Here is a 19,502-nt window from a genome sequence, read left to right on the forward strand (position 1 = left end):
CCTATAAGATGAGCAAATTCTGTTAGCTGTTGGTTTATGCTTTCCTTACCGCCATTACTTGTGTCACGCATCTGATCGGAAAATCTCCTCAGGTGAAAAACAAGACGAAGATTCTCAAACAGTTTCACTTCTCGGCTTGGCCAGATCACGGGGCACCTTCCGATGCCACAATTCTGCTTGACTTTCGAGATAAGGTTCTGGAGTACAACTCGACTTTACCTGGACCAATTCTCGTCCATTGCAGGTAGGCGTGGGAACAAACAATCCAGATCAACCTAGAAAGAAACATTTTGAAATGGAATGCTAGTTCTGAAATAAACACCACTTTTGAGTTCTTCATCTGAATCAAACATTTTATACTTTTGCACTAATCAGGCAGATTACGTATGAAATATAAATTAACCATTTTTGATAAACAAATGATGGAGGGTGTATAGGAAATCTAACACCTTCATTCTTTGTTTCTTAAATTCGCAAAGAGTAGAATATCTCATAAGTACATATGGAAAAAGTGTGCAAGATCTGTGAAAAGTCATAATGATGTGCACTAATTTCACTTAAAAATAAACCATTATATTTCAGATTCGCGATATCTTTTAAACTAGGATGCAAGTAAATTGAATATTGATTACGTTTCCGCGTCTAGAATAATGTCTTGTCTTTCTAGCATCAATGATGCCTGTTTTCATGGCTCCGTGTTAATTCCTTTCTCTATATACGCATTCTTCTTATTTACGGGGGGGGCCTCCGTGGCTCAGTTGGTTAGCGCGCCAGCGCAGCGTAATGACCCAGTAGTCTCTCACCACTGCGGTCGCTGTGAGTTCAAGTCCAGCTCATGCTGGTTTCCTCTCCTGCCGTGAGTGGGAAGGTCTGACAGCAACTTGCGGATGGTCGTGGGTTTCCACCCACCATAATGCTGACCGCCGTCGTATGAATGAAATATTCTTGAGTACGGCGTTAAACACCAATCAAATAAATAAATATTATTTTCGGGAGGGAACGAATTAAACTTTGTTTTGCAAATTGATCTTGCGGTTGTGGACGTCGATTATGGTTGAAAATTGGCATGAAAATGTTTGTTTTCCAAAAGAAGAACACATGCGCAGTTGATATTAATCCCGACGTGATTCAAGACACGTTCTGTGTTAGATCGGGATTGATAGCACCCAGACTTCGTTTAAAACCTATGTCCATGTGGTTGTAAAATATAGTACGGCATGACATGACTTCAACGGTGTCAGTCCTTTTCTTGAATTGTGGTAGTTACCGGCGACATTGTCTCTCAAAAGGCACAGCCAAGTCTTTAAATCTTTTTCAAGGTAAACCTTCAAAGTGCGCATGCCCGTTATTAAAGAAGCGATCTTGTCAAGAGTTGGGATATCTATTGTGGAGTACTTTTTGCCTAATGATTTGATTCTACCTGTTGTACGCATGCGTGTCTTGGAACAGTGCTGGGATTGGACGCACGGGAACGTTCATAGCTCTGGATTACCTGATCAATCAGGCTAAAGAAGAGAATGTGGTGAATGTGCCGGCCTGTGTGATGATTCTGAGACAGCAGCGGGTCAACATGGTGCAGACACAGGTACAATTAGTCATAGAAAGACTGCAGATCTGGTTTGGAAATTCCAATCTCCTCTGAGTGTACTGATATACCACAGGAAACGTAATTGTGTAATATAATTAAGACATACAGCATAGAGAGAAAAAACAGAGCAGCGACGACAGTGTGATGCATGTAGCTGCCAAATGATCAGACGTATCCGGTGACATGTGACTTTTGTCAATTTACCTGAGTTAGGGTATGCTCCCACACCACGGGACTGTTTTCTGAAGGCAATATCTGATCGCACTTAGGTCAAACTTTTTCTACCTTGCACATTATCTGTTATCATGATAATACTTTTCTTCACATCACTTGTTAAAGTTGAAACAAGCATTGTGCATATGTCATCGAAACGGTATTTACCTGCAAACATTACTTTTATTGAATGATGAGATAGAAAATAAAAACAATGCGTGATCGTCTCATTGTGCCAAATGTGTGATGGAATAAAACGGAATGACAAGTACTCATAAGATATAACATGTGGTTACATGAATTTTGATCTGACGGGTGTATTCCGAAAGATGATTTAACATTATGCATTGCAGGAAAGTTCTGCTAAAGTATAAAAAAAATTGCCCTCATGTTAACCAGGAACAGTACGAGTTTCTACACGCAGCCCTGGGAGAAGCCTTGGAATTCAGCGACAGTTCAATTCCATCTGTGAACTTTACCACCGTGTACTCTGACCTTTGCACTGTCGACCCCGAGACCGGACAGTCCAAGATGGTCGCACAGTTTGAGGTCTGTTGCGAAAATAGAATAAGAAATATTTGCAAACTGTTGAGGCTACTAGAATTCTAAATTTACTGTCATTTATGCCACCGCTCCCACCATAATGCTGGCCACCATCGTATAAGTGAAATATTCTTCAGTACGGCGTAAAACAGCAAACAAATAAATACATAAAAAAATTAAGCCACCGTGGTATATAAAGTGAAATATTCGTGAATATGGCGTAAAAGTGTGGTCAAGCAAATATACAAATATTGGGAATTACGTGGTACATTACACAGCTAGTCTATTCATGGCTACTGTGGGTCTGTGATGAGATTGTTCTGTCCGACACCTCTTTACAAAGTGTTCAAATAAAACAGAACATTTTAAAATGGAAGTTATCGCCGTCCGTTTTAGGTCCTCCGGGAACTCTCACAACCCGCGAACAAGATGCAAGTGGAATCCGCCAGACATCCGGACAACATTTCCAAGAACAGATACTCCAAATTTTTAGCCCGTAAGTCTTTTGTGACAAAGCCTTATTTCGTCGACAGTTGAGGTACACTCCCAACACACCTAACAGGGTTTGTATGTCGATATCAACTTCTGATTTAATAATGTGTTAGACACCGTTTCCATGTGCCCTCTAAACATCCTTGTAAAGTATGTGAAAACTCATAGCTCATCTCGCTGTTCAGCAGCGTAACCTGTTAAGGTATCGTTATCAGAGAGGTCAATCTGCAAAGTAATGATTTGTTCAACTCTCAGACAGTAATAACCGAACAGTTTTAAATAAATTAAATACATATAATAAAATAGTCTAATCTTAGACTAAATAGTAAAACATTTTTACAGCATATAAAACAATGTAGGTAACAACAAAATATAGATTCCTTTGGAGATTAGAGCAGACACAACACCTTTCCAAACACACACAATCTCAATAGGAAGTCTCAGCATATAGAGGTAGATCCACTGATTCTCGAGAATTCCTAGAGTGAAAGATAACACTGACATCCAGATGACAATCAGCAGTACTCAAGGCACAATGACAAATGGTTGGTATGCAACCTTCCTATCAGTCCACAGACTCTACACTTGATTTTTGATTAGCGGAAATGCCCCAAATTTATATACATTTACAGTGAGCATCCAGAAAGATGGCTCGCCTTAAATGTGATCGAGAGCAGGGTCGGCGTTCCCCGGTAAAGAGCTCAAACACTTACCTGGTTAGCATCAAGCCCCTGTAACTTCCCATTTCACATCATTCTTTTTCGTCAGTTAGTGCGATTAAGGGCTGTTTTTCTTTCCTTGTATTCAGAGTGTTACAACATTCTCCCCACGTTGTTCGTGGTTCTGTCTTTGGAATTTATGAAGTCTAAGCCTCATGAACAGTCAGGTACGTGAAGGAAAGCTGTAAACGGCGTAATATGTGTTGCAAATAACACGTTGTTGCAGCACAGCATCTTCGTTGGAGTAAACCTGTGATTGTTGTGTTTCAGTTGATAGCTGCAGGCCATACCTGTCCACGCCAGTGTCCGACTGTAACGACTACATCAATGCTGTGTATCTTCCGGTAAGGATCTCAGACGTGACCCTACAGTGTGGTTTGTATGTTCGAAAGTGGAGAGGTAGTATTAACTGCAAGGTACTTTACCTAGATATTAATACGGTACACTAAGTTAAAACTAACACAGTTTTATTAATCCTCTCTAGGCGTGGTAAAGAGTGCTGAGTGAGTGCTTGGGGTTTAACGTCGTACTTATCAATTTTTCAGTCATATGAAGACAAAGGATTCCTTCGAGTGCATGTAATGTGCCCCCTTGGTGCAGGACGGATTTCCACCGCTCTTTTATCTAGTGCTGCTTTACTGAGGCGCCTTACCGAAGGCAAGTAAACAGCCCCGCCCGAGCCATCATACTGATTCGGGTCAACAAGTTGTTGCATTGTCCCCTTCATGCTGAACGCCAAGCAAGGAAGTTACAACTTCCTCCTTTAAGGTCTTAGGTGTGATTCGACTCAGGATTGCCCCTGGAACTACCGCTCCTGTGGTAAAGAATAACACCACATATAATTATGATTCCTTCTTATGACAGAATAGCTGAAATGCCATTATCATTGGTCTTAATTTTTTCAAACTGATTAATTATTTACAACGTATGCATGTACTTTGTCGTTATATGACGTCATATTCATTGGAGTGTCCGTGGTAAACCACCAACCTTTGACAGTGGCCGATGAACTTGCCAATTATAGATATGTGCAAGATACTGTTGGGACACAAGTGTTTTTCATCCAGTGACTGCCTCCGTGGCTCACTTCGTTAGCGCCCTAGCGCAGCGTAATGGCCCATTAGCCTCTCACCAATACGGTCGTTGTGAGTTCTAGTCCAGCCCATGCCGGCTTCCTCTCCAGCCGTACGTGGGAAGCTCTTCCAGCAACTTGCAGATGTTCGTGGGTTTCCCCCGGGCAGTGCCCGGTTTCCTCCCACCATAATGCTGACTGACGTCGTGTAAGTGAAATATTCTTGAGTACGGTGTAAAACAACAATCAAATAAATAAATAATTTTATCGACTGTTAGGCCATTTATTGCCCAGGCTCCTACAGTTGCGGGGGCATGGAGTTGACCCACATCCACATTTTTGTAGAATGTATATCAAGTCCTAGGTAAAGGAGTGATTCCATCGGTCACATGAACCTAGGATTTATTCCCTTGCCTCCACGACACTATACTCTATTTCACAAATACAACCTACCTCAAATATATTATATATAACTGTCATAGAATATCACATATCCTAGTGAATGATAAGAAAACATCTTCAGCGCTCGGGACATATCCCGTTTCCATTGATAATTTGATGCTTAAATCTGTTTCATGCAATTTTTAATTAGCAGCCTCGTTGATGTATGTGAAGTCGGCAACAATCACACCAAGATCTGGCCCAGGGATCATTAAGCGATCCTAGACTTAAGTCAAGATTTCAAATGACTTCAGTATTGCTATTTGTAATGTAAGAAGATCCAAATATTGCTTGACAACGTTGATTCTCTATCAGTTATTGTGCAATAAATTTCGGCAAATATAATGGAAAGGAACGCACCAGACTTAATGATTAAATTTTTGACTTGAGTTTAAGATAGGTTCGTGATAACTTCCAAAGGTCCTTACGTAGTGATTGATTTATTTATTTATTTGATTGGTGTTTTACGCCGTTCTCAAAAATATTTCACTTATACGACAGCGACCAGCATTATGGTGGGAGAAAACCGGGCAGGGCCCGAGAGAAACCCATGACCATCTGTAAACCGGCCCGGATAACACAGTTGGTAGAGCGGCCGCTTCGGGACCGGTAGATCCAGGATCAGTCCTTGATCGAGTCACACCTAAGACTTTAAAAGAGGAAGTTGTAACTTCCTTGCTTGGCGTTCAGCATGAAGGGGATAGTGCAACGAGTGGTTGACCCGTATCAGTATAATGACGTGGGCGGGGCGGCTTACTTGCCTTCGGTAAGTCGTCTCAGTGAAGCAGCATTAAATAAAAGAGCGGTGTAAATCCGTCCTGCTACAAGGAGGCACATTACACGTACATGCACCCTAAGGATTCCTTTGTCGTCATATGACTGAAAAATTGTTGAGTATGATGTTAAACCCCAAGCACTCACTCACCCACTCACCATCTGTTAGTTGCTGGCAGAACTATTGATGTGGCTGCCTGGAAACGTGTTCAAGTTCCACTTATTTGAAACTCACGAAATTACCTCTGCCTTCAGTGTTTTCCCTGGACTCTCTGTTGTAAACAGTAGGAACCTGAATGGCGTATGACGTGTATGAATTTACCCTTGGAAAATTACAGATGTTTGTGTATTTTTGGTTCAATGAAAATACCGTTTTTTACTTGTAGGGATACAAACAGAAGAGGGGTTTTATCCTAACTCAGACTCCTCTACCCAACACGGTCGTGGATTTCTGGCGTCTGGTCTATGATCACAAAGTCAGTACCATCATCATGTTGGACCGCGTGAAAACAGGGGATAAGGTAGGTAGTGTGTCAAATTGACCAGTTGTACAGAAAATGGAATACCCCATAACAGGGTTTAAGGTATGTGGTTTCTCACATTGACCAGTTGTGCAGAAAATGGAATACCCCATAGCAGGGGATAAAGTAGGTAGTTTGTCAAATTGAACTTATGCACACCATGGAAGTCCCCCACAACAGAGCATTAGGTACGTAGTTTGTCTCATTGACGACTTGTGCACATAACAGTTTAAGATAAGTAGTCTGTCACGTTGAATACTTGTGCACATAACGGAAGACGCCCAAAACAGGGGATAAGTTGGGTAGTCTATCACATTGACTACTTGTGCAGAAAATGAATGGCTCCCAAAACAGGGAATAAGATAGGTACCCTGTCAAAGTGTCCACTTGTGCACATAACATGTTAAAATCAATAGTCTGTCACACTGACTACTTGTGCACATAACGGAAGACCCCCAAAACAAGAGATAAGGTAGGTAGTCTGTCAAATTGACCACTTGTGAAAATAATGGAAGTCCCCAAAAACAGAGGATTAGATACGTAGTTTACCACATTGACCCCTTGTGCACATTGCAGGATAAGATAAGTGGTCTTTTACAGTGACCACTTGTGCACATAACGGAAAACAGGGTTATAAGGTAGGTAATGTGTCACACTGAAAGAGGTGCAAATACTGGGAAATCCCAATAATGTAACAGGGAATAATGTAAAGAATGTGTCAGATTGGAAGTTGTGTAGATAATGGAAGACGCTCTAATCAAGGGATCCGCTTCGGTGCGGTAGATCCAGGGTAAATCCTGGATCCACTCACACCACAGCAGTATAATGGCTCGGGTTTGGCAGCTGACTTGCCATCGGTAAAGCAGGGCGCGTAGCGGTTATGTCGAAAAGTTTGACAAAACCTTAAGATCGTGAGCGACTGGCGGGGTCTCATCAGATTCAGTTTCGTTGCGCGTGGATCGACCGCGACTGGAGGCACCTGTGAGCAAATACTTATAGCAGCGTTAATGATGTAGGAGGCCGTGTACACGGTGCGTGGATGTATAATATATTATATACAATATATAATATACCTTTCAGTTGTCTTTGCTGTGGAAATTTAAGGTTTCTTGGAAAATTCTCTTGTCCATTTATTCCAACTTTTCTACACTCCCCATGTACATCATAAGCTTTGTACCTTGGAAGAGGTGTCGTACAAGCACAGTCTAAGATTGCAAATATCGATAAGCTTATTTTCCAGCTCATCGGTCCGCTTTATAATCGCCATTTCCATAGTGCAACACGTGCATTCCTGGGAGCAACTGTTACCAAGTGGACACAAGCACGTGTAGATCGACGGAACTTGGTACAACTGGATGATTCGACTCGCGGAAAAGTCGAACTTGTTCAGTTCTGAGCAGCTGCAGAGTCAGCAGTTGTCGGTGATCGCAAACGCGCGTAGATCGATCGTATGCCCCCAGTTGCTGCCAACTTCTCCTAGTTGCTTCCAGTTGCCAAAAACCGAGTTGCTCCCAGTCGCAAGGTCGACATACGCACGACTGAAGTCGTCTCACTGAAACTGCACCAGATAAAGGAGCGGTGGAAAACCGTCCTTCAACAAGGAGGCACATTACACGTACATGCACTCTAAGGACTCCTTCGTCATCATATGACTGAAAAAATGACTGTTAAGTACGACGTTAAACCCCTTTGCACTCACTCACTCACTCACCCACTCACTCTAAACAGGAGGTAAGTAAGAAATGTGTCACATTGAAAGTTGTGCACGTTATGGAAGGCCCCCAAAATAGACGACAAATAGGTAATGTGTCACATTGAAAGTTGTGCACATTATGGAAGGCCCCAAAAACAGAAAATAAGTAGGTAATGTGTCACATTGAAAGTTGTGCACATTATGGAAGGCCCCCAAAACAGAAAATAAGTAGGTAATGTGTCACATTGAAAGTTGTGCACATTATGGAAGGCCCCCAAAACAGAAGATAAGTAGGTAATGTGTCACATTGAAAGTTGTGCAGATAATGGAAAACCCAACACAGGGAATAAGGTACGTAATGTGTCACATTGAAAGTTGTGCACATTATGGAAGGCCCCAAAACAGAAGATAAGTAGTTAATGTGTCACATTGAAATTTGTGCAGATAATGGAAAACCCAAAGCAGGGAATAAGGTACGTAATGTGTCATAATGAAAGTTGTGCACATCATTGAAAGCCCACAAAACAAGAGACAAGGAGGTAATTTGTCACAATGAAAGTTGTCCAGGCGATAGACCCCAACAGAGGGGATCAGGTGCATACATATAGGTAGTCTGTCACATTGACCACAAAGTGCTGCATAAAATGCTGAGAATATTCTGAGTGTGTGACTATCGAGAATTACAAGGCAGCGAAAAAGTGCGCGCGGCAAATTGTTATTTGCTTTATTATACATTCAATAACAGTTCAGTCTGTCGAAAACCCGAGGGGTTCACTCAACTGAACCCTAACATCAGGACATTTCAGATTGCTTATCCTCCAATCTTTCAAGTTCCATTATGGCAATAAGCGCTATTTGGAATTAGTTCGAGATCAGTTGGCTTTCCCAAATTCGGCACACGTAACACTGTCTCTGTACTTCATATTTTATGCGCGAGTGAGAAAGTACTCACTACGGGTACCCAGGTTTCTTCCACCCATAAAACCTGTCCCCTGATACAAGTGTATATTGGTGTAAAACTCCTGGCCCCAGGATCACGAAGCGATCTTAGACTTAATTCAAAATTTAACTAATTAAATTTGATATGTTCCTTTGCATTATTTTAGCTGTTATTTCTTTTACAATAACTTACCCATAATTTACGTTGTCAAGCAATAGTTTGTCCTTGGTACGTTGGAAATAAAAATTTTAAAGTGATTTGAACATTTGACTTAAATCTAGGATCGCCTAATGATGCCGTGGCCAGAAATAATCTGCAGATTACATCATGCAATAAAAAGTCAAGTATACAATACATAAATTTATTATACTTTATTTTCTTGCACACAGAATGTTGGGGTGTATTGGACAGATAGGAAGGAAACGTTTAAACCGTTCGAGATGGAGGTGACAGATGTTGTCCAGAGAGCGGAATTCTCCACTTGGACTTACGAACTGAGCCACAAAGACAAGGTAAAGCCCTTCTATACTGTTCAGTATGTCAAACAAATGCAATTTTTTCTGAGAACTTTAATTCAGAGATGAAAAGAAAAATGTCTGTTATCTTTGTGATGTATTAGTTGCTATTTTGCATGACTGAAAGTTCATATTCTGGATCTGGGCATCGAACTGATATTCCAACATCACCCCCCCCCCCCCCCCTTCCAAATAAAATGGTGGTTCCGGGTCAACAACCTTAAAACCAATTCCAAAAGAACCCTCAACACAATCTACAAAGGTCTTTGTCCATGTACTAAGTCCGACATTTGGGCGGGTTCATGAAAAGAGAAGCATACAACGGTTTTCAATAGTAATGGAAAGATCCAAAGATCCAGATCTTCTACTATGCCAGTTTATCGGTTGTCGATAGTCAATATATATCTCGGTTGCGCTTTTAGCGCTAGTGTTCAAGCCCGAACTGAACGTCTCCGTTGAACTAAGTGTACGATCTTCACGTACGTACTGTCCTGTGCAAAAGTTTGAAGAAATCAGTTTATACGCGTGCGACATTTTTAAGAAGCAAAAGAACAAGAAACAAAACGGGGCCTTTGTGGCCGTGGTAGTTATCGCACCAGCACGGCGCATTGATCCAGAAGCCTCTCTCCAATTCAGTCGCTGTGAGTTCAAGTCCAGAACATCCTGGCTTCATATCTGGAGGTACCTGGGAAGGTCTGCCAACAGTCAGCGGTTGTTCGTGGGTTTTCCTCGGCTTCTGTCTGGCTTCTGTCCGGTTTCCTCCCACCATCGTATTGTGAAATATTCTTGCGTACGGCGCAAAACGCCAAGCAAATAAATAAATCAAACAAAACAAAAGGGCTGGCGGTGCACATCTAACTGTAATAACACCTTTATTTAAAGAAAGAAGAATGCCCCATGTCTTGTCACAAGCTGCGACGCATAAACATAACTCGCCCAAGAACAGGAAGAATACTAACTCCAACAACAGCTTGAACACACTTCACCAACACAAATGCGCGTTGCAGCTGAAAATAAAGAATAGAATTGATAATCCCCATGCAAAAATTTTGTCGATTTTTACTTTCGGTCACAGGGCAAATTTGGGCAAGACATTATGGACTGATCACATCAGAATAAAAAGTGAACCCTTCATAAGAATGTCTCATAATGTAACCAAGAAAATTAGTTCATAACAACACATATAAAACATGACCAATCACCACAACCTATAAACCAGTGGGATGTTATAACCCTATACAAAAAAGAATTCTAATGTTTTGAAACAGCAACGTTGTGGTTAAATTCAAAATCGATTCTTTTCTTTGTCGAGCGCTTTTTTGTCCTTGTTTTTTAAAAATACGCGTAAAATCTGAAGCATATCTCTTCGTGTCCAGTATATAGCGAAACTACGATTATTAGCCTATAGTGTAGCAGCTGTTGGACGTTGGACGAAATGGACGATCAGGGTCAATAATCGCATGGCTCATTCCCAAAAGGACACAAACACAAACCACCACAGAACTATGAAAGTATATATAATATACCAAAATAGGACGCAATCATGCAAAGAAAAGCAGTCAGCAGTTTCCAACGATCATGGAAAGACGAAAGGAATTTCACTAGCAAAGAGGCCACTCAAAACACAAGAACCTAGCGCTAGATCACGCCAGATGTGGATTCAACCTCATTCACCGACAGGGATTTTCCCGAAATGTCATTCTTCATTTGTTTATTTATTTGATTGGTGTTTTACGTCGTACTCAAGAATATTTCACTTATATGACGCCGGCCAGCATTATGGTGGTAGGAAAACGGACAAAGCCCAGGGGATACCCACGATAAAGAATGGTACAGATATAAATCCGATCAGTGGTGTCATGTTAGTACAGGAATAACTGAGTCTATAATTCATTGTAATTTATGTTATTATGTTTATAATAAAAATAATGCATAAGACACGGAGAGAGACTCAGCCCAGGCTGATCTTCCGTGAGACTCTCGGAGGGAAAGGAAGTCATATAAATGGTAATAAATCTAAGCTATGTTTGTTGCAAAACAAACAAGTTAGGTAATATAATACATTTCACACGGCAAGTTATTCACGGCAAGTTATTCAAATGACAAACTATTCACACAGACATGAAAACACTATTCAAAAGGGCAAAAAGTAAAATGACTTGTACCTATATAAGTGGTATGCACGACAAATTACAGGTGACTGGCATGACTGAAGCAGTGAGCATAGGATAGTGGGAGGAGACCATTACTGACTTCTCCCTGCATTCACAGCATAAAGAAACCTGCGTTGTACATCACAAGAGAGAAAGTGTGTATTTTACACACCTTAAATGCAGAGTCTTCCTGAGCGTTCTACATTATCCTGATGAATACTGTAAATTTTATTTATGATCAAATTTGATGAATATTTCCAGAAAGCACCTCAGCCCATCAAACAATTCCGCTGCCCATTTTTCACGAGTGAACCAACACTGGAGACTATACCAACGCTTTTGACTGTACTGCAGAGTGTTGACATGTGGCGAGATAAGGCTGGCGACGGACCTGTACTGGTTCATTGCAGGTTAGCTAAGCATTACTCGTATATGGTGTTTGTCAATAGAGCTCTTCTATGGTAGACAGCTGCCCGCTGCCATTGTACATTCTCTTCTATAACATGCAAAATTATGCATTCTCACTCCAGAGAAATATAGCGGGTTTTTGTATTTTATAAGGCAAAGACACCTCAGGATTTTTGCCCATATAGTATTAAAATGTAAATAATGCTTAGTATTTGTTGAAAACGAGGTCTCCATATAAAATGTAACAAAGCCAAAATCAGATTTTGGGAAATAAGCTTATATAAACAACATAACCGTATGTAGACAGAAGTAGTTTATGCTCTGAGCCATGGGCCGTCTGCATACGGCTGTCCTGGTTACCTATGTAATCATAAGGTCTTAAATTATGTTTATCTCACATTTGATATTGGTTTGATTGGGAATGTAAACTTTGTCCTTAAAGGGTGGCCTGTTTGATTCATAGATTTTACTATTACAAAATGATCGTTAAGAACAAAGAGTGTAGCATATTTCTAAAAGCGAATCAGCGCAGATACAGAAACAAATTAGACAAAACTGATAAACTCAGCTGTGAAAGGCCACCCTACTTGTATGTAAGCCAACAAACCTAACGAAAAGATGAGAAATTAGCCGTAAATTAATGTCATATGTATGATATAAATTATACGATCATGTGGTGAGTGCGCATTACTTGCTTTAAGATTGATGATGAAGAAATACAGGCTTACGTGTATGATTAAAATAATATATGCCCCGATTGTACCCAGGGATGGCGTGACAAAGAGTGGTTGTTCTGTGTGGTTTGGACTGTGCTAGAAAGACTGAAGGTTGACCAGAACGTCAATATCCTACAGACTGTCAAGCAGATGAGGAACAACAGACCGGAGATTATAACAGATGTGGTATGATTACTTATAACATTATTAAACAGATAACTATATCAGTGTCATTTTCGTATGAAGCATATGAGTGATAGTCTTCCTTTTAATGATGTACTAATGCTGGTACCATTGCTAAACGTGGACCTCTAAATGAACCACAGTACTTCTAATTGTCAAATAAAAAAACACAAATATAATTATGGCCTTACGCGTATGAGTCTATTTCAATGCTCAGAGACTTCTGGAGAAAGACAAGCATCATACGTCGACTGATTAATGTCTTCATAATGTATATGGCGTAGATGCATTTAGAATTTGAATGTCAAAAAATAAGAAACTCATGTGCTTCAAACCTTATGCTTGTCATTTACCATCTGTTTTCTTTAGACTTTACCCTATTTTAGGGTCATCTTGCTTACCATTTGCCATCTGTCTTTTTTCCCCCTCATCTACCCCATTTATGGTCAGATTGCTTACCATTTACCATATGTCTTTTTCATCCTTTACCCTTTTTTTAGGGTCAGCTTAACTTCGTCCACCAGGTCGTTATGGGATATCTGGACAACTTCCAAACCTACGCTAATTTCAGACCAATGACAACAGTTTCGGAGGCGATGTAAAATAAGTTCAGCAAAGATTCCACTAATAGTTTCTACGCTATGAGTGGATTAATCAAAACTGTTTCTTATTTCCATTCGCCAAACATGCTGTGGCCTCAGTGCTGTATATTTGTGTAACTTTATGCCATAACTGATGAGCTTTTATGTCAATGGTTTGTCACTGTTGATTCTGTTGGTGTTGATTAAAACTGTGTTGTGTTGGGCTTGCTGCTCACTTTGTAGGGGTTTAGGACGAAAAGGGTTGTAACTGTTGTGAAAATGCGTTCAAATCATGACTATTGTGTGCTTATTGCTGTAAATATGCTTTGTTCCTGTAACGGTCAATTAGATGATTAAGTTTTTGATTTAATAATGCGGTTTCTAGGTCATGATGATAGTGCTATGTTTGGTGTATATTTAGGCTTTTTAGATCATGGTGATTGTTTTATTGATTTAGTAATACGCCTTTTAGGTCATGATCATAGTGTTTTTGATTGGTGTAAGTTTTCCTTTTCAGATCATGATAATAGTGCGGTGATTGGTGTAAATTTACGTTTTTAGGCCGTGATGATTGTGCTGTTGATAAAGTCATGATAATAGCTATGTTATTGGTGTAAATTTACGGCTTATAGGTCATTATTTATGCTTATATTGCTACAAAATTTTCGGGTTTTGGTTATTTTTGTTTTTGTCATAAATGTGCGATTTTGAATGTTTTATTGATTTGAAACTCTGATTCTATAACAAATCAGTTATGCCGTCATTACCGTAAATGTATTGATTAGGTTTAAAGGAGAAGAAAACATAACAATGATGTCAAAATTAGATGAAGAGCGTTAAAAGTTTTCTGCAAATATGGTCTTTAATATTTTTCTTATTTTTCTTTTGCAGGAGGAAAGGGTAATACAATTTTTTTTTGTATGCTGGGTATGTGGGACCACCTTTTGGTATTCTCTATTAAAAGAAAAATTTTTCCACATTTTCAACTAACTAACTTTCCGCATTCTTTCATCTGAAGTTGATGTATTTTTTGCTTTCTCGACCTTTAAGTTCAATTTGTTGCCATTGGTAGACTTGTGCTTTTATGCACCAGCCATATTCTCACATACCTATTATAAACGTTTACTTCTCCAAACATGTGCATCGTAATTGCTTTATTCACATTGAAATATATTTTTGATACTTAAATTTATTTGCAAGAACTTAACGCGGGAAGGTCATATAACAACCTGCGAATGCCTATGGGTTTCCTGCGGGGCTCTGCCCTGTTTCTTCCCATCATAAAACTGTCTAATGTCGTGTAAGTTAAATGTTGAGTACGGCGTAAAACGCCAAGCAAATACATAAATAAATATTTACGAGAACAAACCTAGTCAATCCATTGAAATATACAGCATAGTAAACACTTATTTACCTGTAAGAAGTATGGAATCTTCCTCGTACGATGTTTAGAGCTGTTTTAAACAAATGGGGCATTCGTTTGAAAGACTCCTAGCATTTTGGATATTTAGCATATCTTTGACATTTCTTAGATACAGTGTGTTGTGTGACGATTTTATATTATTACAACTGGAGTGGTCAACTTTTTATAACAAGGAAAGGTTTTGCGAAATGTAAAGCCACTGGGGTTAGTCATGCTGGATGAGATGTTATTGATATAAAGGTGAGGTTGTTTTGGTCCTGCCGATTTTTTTTATTGTTGTAATATCACATCGTATAGAGCATGTTGTGTCTGCTGTTATTGCGGTAAAAACATGGTTATAGGTTCTGTTGGATCCGTTGGTATTGGAGAAAAGACACGGTTTTATCTATTTATTTATTTGATTGGTGTTTTTACGCCGTTCTCAAGAATATTTCACTTATGCAACAGCGGCCTCATTATGGTGGGAAGAAACCGGGCAGAGCCCGGGGGAAACACACAACCATCCGCAGGTTGCTGTCAGGACCTTCCCACGTACGGCCTGAGAGGAAGCCAGCATGAGCTGGACTTGAACTCACAGCGACCGCATTGGTGAGAGGCCAATTGGTTATTGCGCTGCGCTAGCGCGCTAACCAACTCAGCGACGTAGGTCGCAGACACGGTTTTAGGCTATGCTGTTCTATTGTTATTGGAATACAAGGCACAGTTTTGTGGTCATCTTTATTGTTGTATAGATACAATACGGTTTGTGACCATGGTTATTGCTTTGTTATTGCTATACAGGTGCGGGATTTAGGTCATATTGATAATGTTTTGTTATTGCTGTCAAGGTGCAGGATTTTGGGTATGGTTATTGCTTTGTTATTGCTGTGCAGGATTTAGGTCATGTTGACTGTATTTGTTATTGCTGTAAAGGTGCCTTTTCAGGTCTTAATGAATGTGTTGTTATAGGTGTAAAACTTTCGTTCTTGAAGTCTTGCTGAACCTAATTTTTATGCCATTTTGTTTATATTGTGATGTAATATTTTACGCCATGTTGGTAATGTTTTGTATTGCTATAAAGCCATGTGTATAGAACAAGTTACTTGTAGTTACGCTGCTCTTAATATAAATGTACTTTCTAGCCTTAAACTGAGTGGGTTGTTACTGATATCTGTGTTTCATTTAGTATATATTTTAGTTATTTAACAGTTGTTTAAAGGAAGCTAAAATATGAAGCAAGTTTCATCATATAGACAACTGAAAATTTGGGGTAAAACTGCTTTCATTTATTTTTTCTTAGATTTTTTGAAAAGTGTTAAAAGACATTCAAACATTAAAATTTTATGGTGGGCTTTCTATGAGCCATACTGACGGTATCTAGGAACTCTGACGTCACATCACCTTTTTTCCTGATGCACACTAGAAGGAAGGAATTTTTGAGAACATTATTTTAGCAACCTGTTACTCACGGGTAAAAAGTTGTTACAACACTCAGTGTCATGATTAGAGTTGGAAGAACTTCCTGTGACGTCAGAGTTCCTAAACTCTGATAGTATTGTCCATAAAGCCCATCTTTGAATTCAAACGCTTGAACGCCTTTGACTCTCTTCACAAAAATCTAAGAAAAATTAAATGAAAGTTTACTGATGCATAGATTTAAATGGACTATTTAGCTATGCCCACTTCGATTTTTATGGGTCTTTTCCTTTAAAGAAACAGTATATTTGTTTTTAGCTATTATAAAGGTTTATTTTTTCATGTAAGAGATAGTTGTTAATCTCTAAATTTACCTTGTGATATATTTTTTGATATTTACATTTTAAGAACAAATCTAACAAATACTGCTGAAATTGGGCTGTTTATTGACACAATAAAAACTGGCCTGCCGGTGGTATATGCACATTTCCTCTCCTATTTACAATTTGTTTCCTTAACTTTGTTAGCCGTTTTGATTGATCCAAATTTGATCCCTATTTTTAACTATTTATCAGTCTGTACATGTAACTGTACGTATGGTGTCTGATATTCCATCTTTTAGTCGCCTATGGCTACTCAGTATTCGCAATAAAGATATTATTCTTCATTGTTTAGTGATGTGTTGATTCTAGTGACATAAAAGCAATTATCGTTATTTGAGTGTTGTGGAGGTTACAATATAATAATTACATTTCTTATTATTGAATGTGAAATCTTTGATATCGAAACAGCAAAAAACGCTGTGAATCATAATTGTTAAACAAAGATAAACTTCAATTTGTGGAAGGCTTGAACACAAACATGAGTGGATCCCGTTGTTTCTTAGGATTTATCCTATTTGTTCGCTCAACACCATGTCGTTCATAATACGACGGTGTCTCCTTGTAACTGGTCGCCTCCAGTGTCGATATATTTATAGTGCTGGATCACCGTGCGAAAGACACTTTATATTAGATGTACCGTAACACCATTCTCTAAAATGTGCAATGAAAAAAAACAGTACCATTCTGTAACAGGGGAAGATGTAATGGGTACGGCCTAACTTGACGACCAACGGCAAGTTACGACCTGTCAATTTGGGTTAAAATCGCGGGAGATTCCGTTATTCTGTTGCTGGTTCCCGACCAGTGGTTATTATAAAAATAGGATCTGATGCCTTTCGAAGACGGAAACTGACTTATACGGCTTAGATATTTAGTATATTTTTATACATTGCCCATAGACTGGGCCTTTTAATCTGTTCAATATCTCAGCAATGACTAACGAGATGAAGTCACCACCCAAGGTTTGGCTGGTTCGGCAAACGGCTGTAAGTCGAAAGGTGTGTCAGGTGCTTACATGGCAGAGAGCTGTGGTTCAGGCCATGCAGTCAGCTCTTCTACCCATAAATTTGTGTTTACGCCTCACTCAAAAATATTTATTGATACTACGGCGAATATCATTATGGTGGGAGGAAACCGCTCGGAGCACGTCAAAACCCACGGCAGTCCGCAGGTTGCTGGCAGACCATCCCACGTACGTTCGTAGAGGGAGCAAACATGAGCTGGACTTGAAATAGCAGCGACCACATTGATGAAAGGTTCCTGGGTCATTAAGTTACGCTTAGATTGCAACTGTTCATAAAATCATCTTGTTCATGTTACAATCCTGAAGCTTTATACAGTCCCCAGTTCGGTACTTATACACCCCTGGCCTCGGGCCATAAGCGGACTTCGATACAACTAGGGCTGATATTCCCAGAGACCCTGAACGCTGTGTCCATATTTGCCAACAAGAGTGTTGCAAATATCACAAAACTTTATAGACTTAGAGTGATTGTGTTTGAGTGAGTGAGTAAGTGAGTGAGAGCTAGGAGACGCCTTACCGAAAGCAAGTAAGCCGCCCCGCCCAAGCCATTATACTGATAGGGGGAACCAGTCGTTGCACATGCTGCACGCCCAGCGAGGAAGGTACAACCTCCTCTTTTATGGTCTTAGGTGTGACTCGACCCAGAATTGACTCTGCATCTACCGCTCCCGAAACGGATGAAGGCGTTTTATGTATCCTTGACACATTAGTTTTTAATTAAACACTGGCGACGTAGATTGAAGTCATCACATTTTACACAGTGTCTAACAAATTCTGCATTGGGAGGTATGTAAGGGGCCTATACACCATAAATGCAGGACCCTTTGGTATACTACGGTCCAAATACGGATATTTCATATTATCAATATTGGAATAATTGCTTTTGCCCTTTTCTCTTATAAGGCACTATCAGGGAGTGAGAAAAGCGGTACAGATAGCCTCCTACAGAAACAGGCCCGAATAAGATTTCTCGTCAAGACTTTCTGTTCCTTTCTTTAGATCCAACGATAATGTTGAGTAATAAACATAGTAACAGACAGACATCCCACAGATATATACGTACTGCATTTTATACCTAATTCTGCTTAAGCCATGGTGCTAAGGTCTGTTTAAATTGCTACTATTTATGCATTTACACGAACAGTCAGAATAAAAGCCCTGACTGAGACAAATTGACAAGACGCTGTTTTTCATTAGTTACGTGTAAGCATTTGCCAACTATCACACTGTCGTCGGTGCTGTGATTTTACTCTCTATTCAGCACGTCTTAATTATATAATTATAGTTATGTTCTTACATGTTAAATATATCAACAAAAGTGAAGTAGCATGTTGAAATCCAATTACTTTGTTACAGGACAGTAATTTTCTTCAAGCGCTGCTTGGTTTGGTTTGTCTCAACGTCAATAAGTCATTGTTATTTTGTAATATTTCAAACTTTTCCGTCTGGGTAAAACACCTGCACGTCATTCTATGACTTTCGCAGAATGTGTGGATGGTCGATGGGAAGAACATTGTCAAAAGAGCTGAGGCTATTGTTGGGCCGACAAACGGGATAAAGTCACTAGGGATGTCCTCTAACTGACTGAAACCCAAGATGCGATGCTGGCTTCATGCGCAACAAGTGTTGGACAGGTAAGTGCGTAGAATTCAGTATGACAGAAAGGAATCCAAGATGTGATGCTGGATGCGTGTGTAGCATGTACAGGATATGTAAGTGTGTAGG

At 39.8% G+C, this 19,502-nt stretch overlaps 1 protein-coding gene across 1 annotated transcript in view; it reads left to right on the forward strand.

Moving 5' to 3' along the window:
• The window catches only part of LOC135481298 (receptor-type tyrosine-protein phosphatase mu-like), a 179,620-nt gene that overhangs the window by 87,783 nt on the left and 72,335 nt on the right, over window positions 1-19,502 (forward strand). Inside the window, exons 12-19 of the mRNA XM_064761145.1 lie at window positions 93-244; window positions 1,450-1,585; window positions 2,201-2,350; window positions 2,741-2,840; window positions 3,826-3,899; window positions 6,229-6,363; window positions 9,386-9,508; window positions 11,926-12,074. Of these exons, the coding sequence (XP_064617215.1) occupies window positions 93-244; window positions 1,450-1,585; window positions 2,201-2,350; window positions 2,741-2,840; window positions 3,826-3,899; window positions 6,229-6,363; window positions 9,386-9,508; window positions 11,926-12,074 (1,019 nt within the window). The remainder of the gene's footprint in view (window positions 1-92; window positions 245-1,449; window positions 1,586-2,200; window positions 2,351-2,740; window positions 2,841-3,825; window positions 3,900-6,228; window positions 6,364-9,385; window positions 9,509-11,925; window positions 12,075-19,502) is intronic.

Source organism: Liolophura sinensis, unplaced genomic scaffold (assembly GCF_032854445.1).
Source record: "Liolophura sinensis isolate JHLJ2023 unplaced genomic scaffold, CUHK_Ljap_v2 scaffold_15, whole genome shotgun sequence".
NCBI classification, from domain to species: Eukaryota; Metazoa; Mollusca; class Polyplacophora; order Chitonida; family Chitonidae; genus Liolophura; species Liolophura sinensis.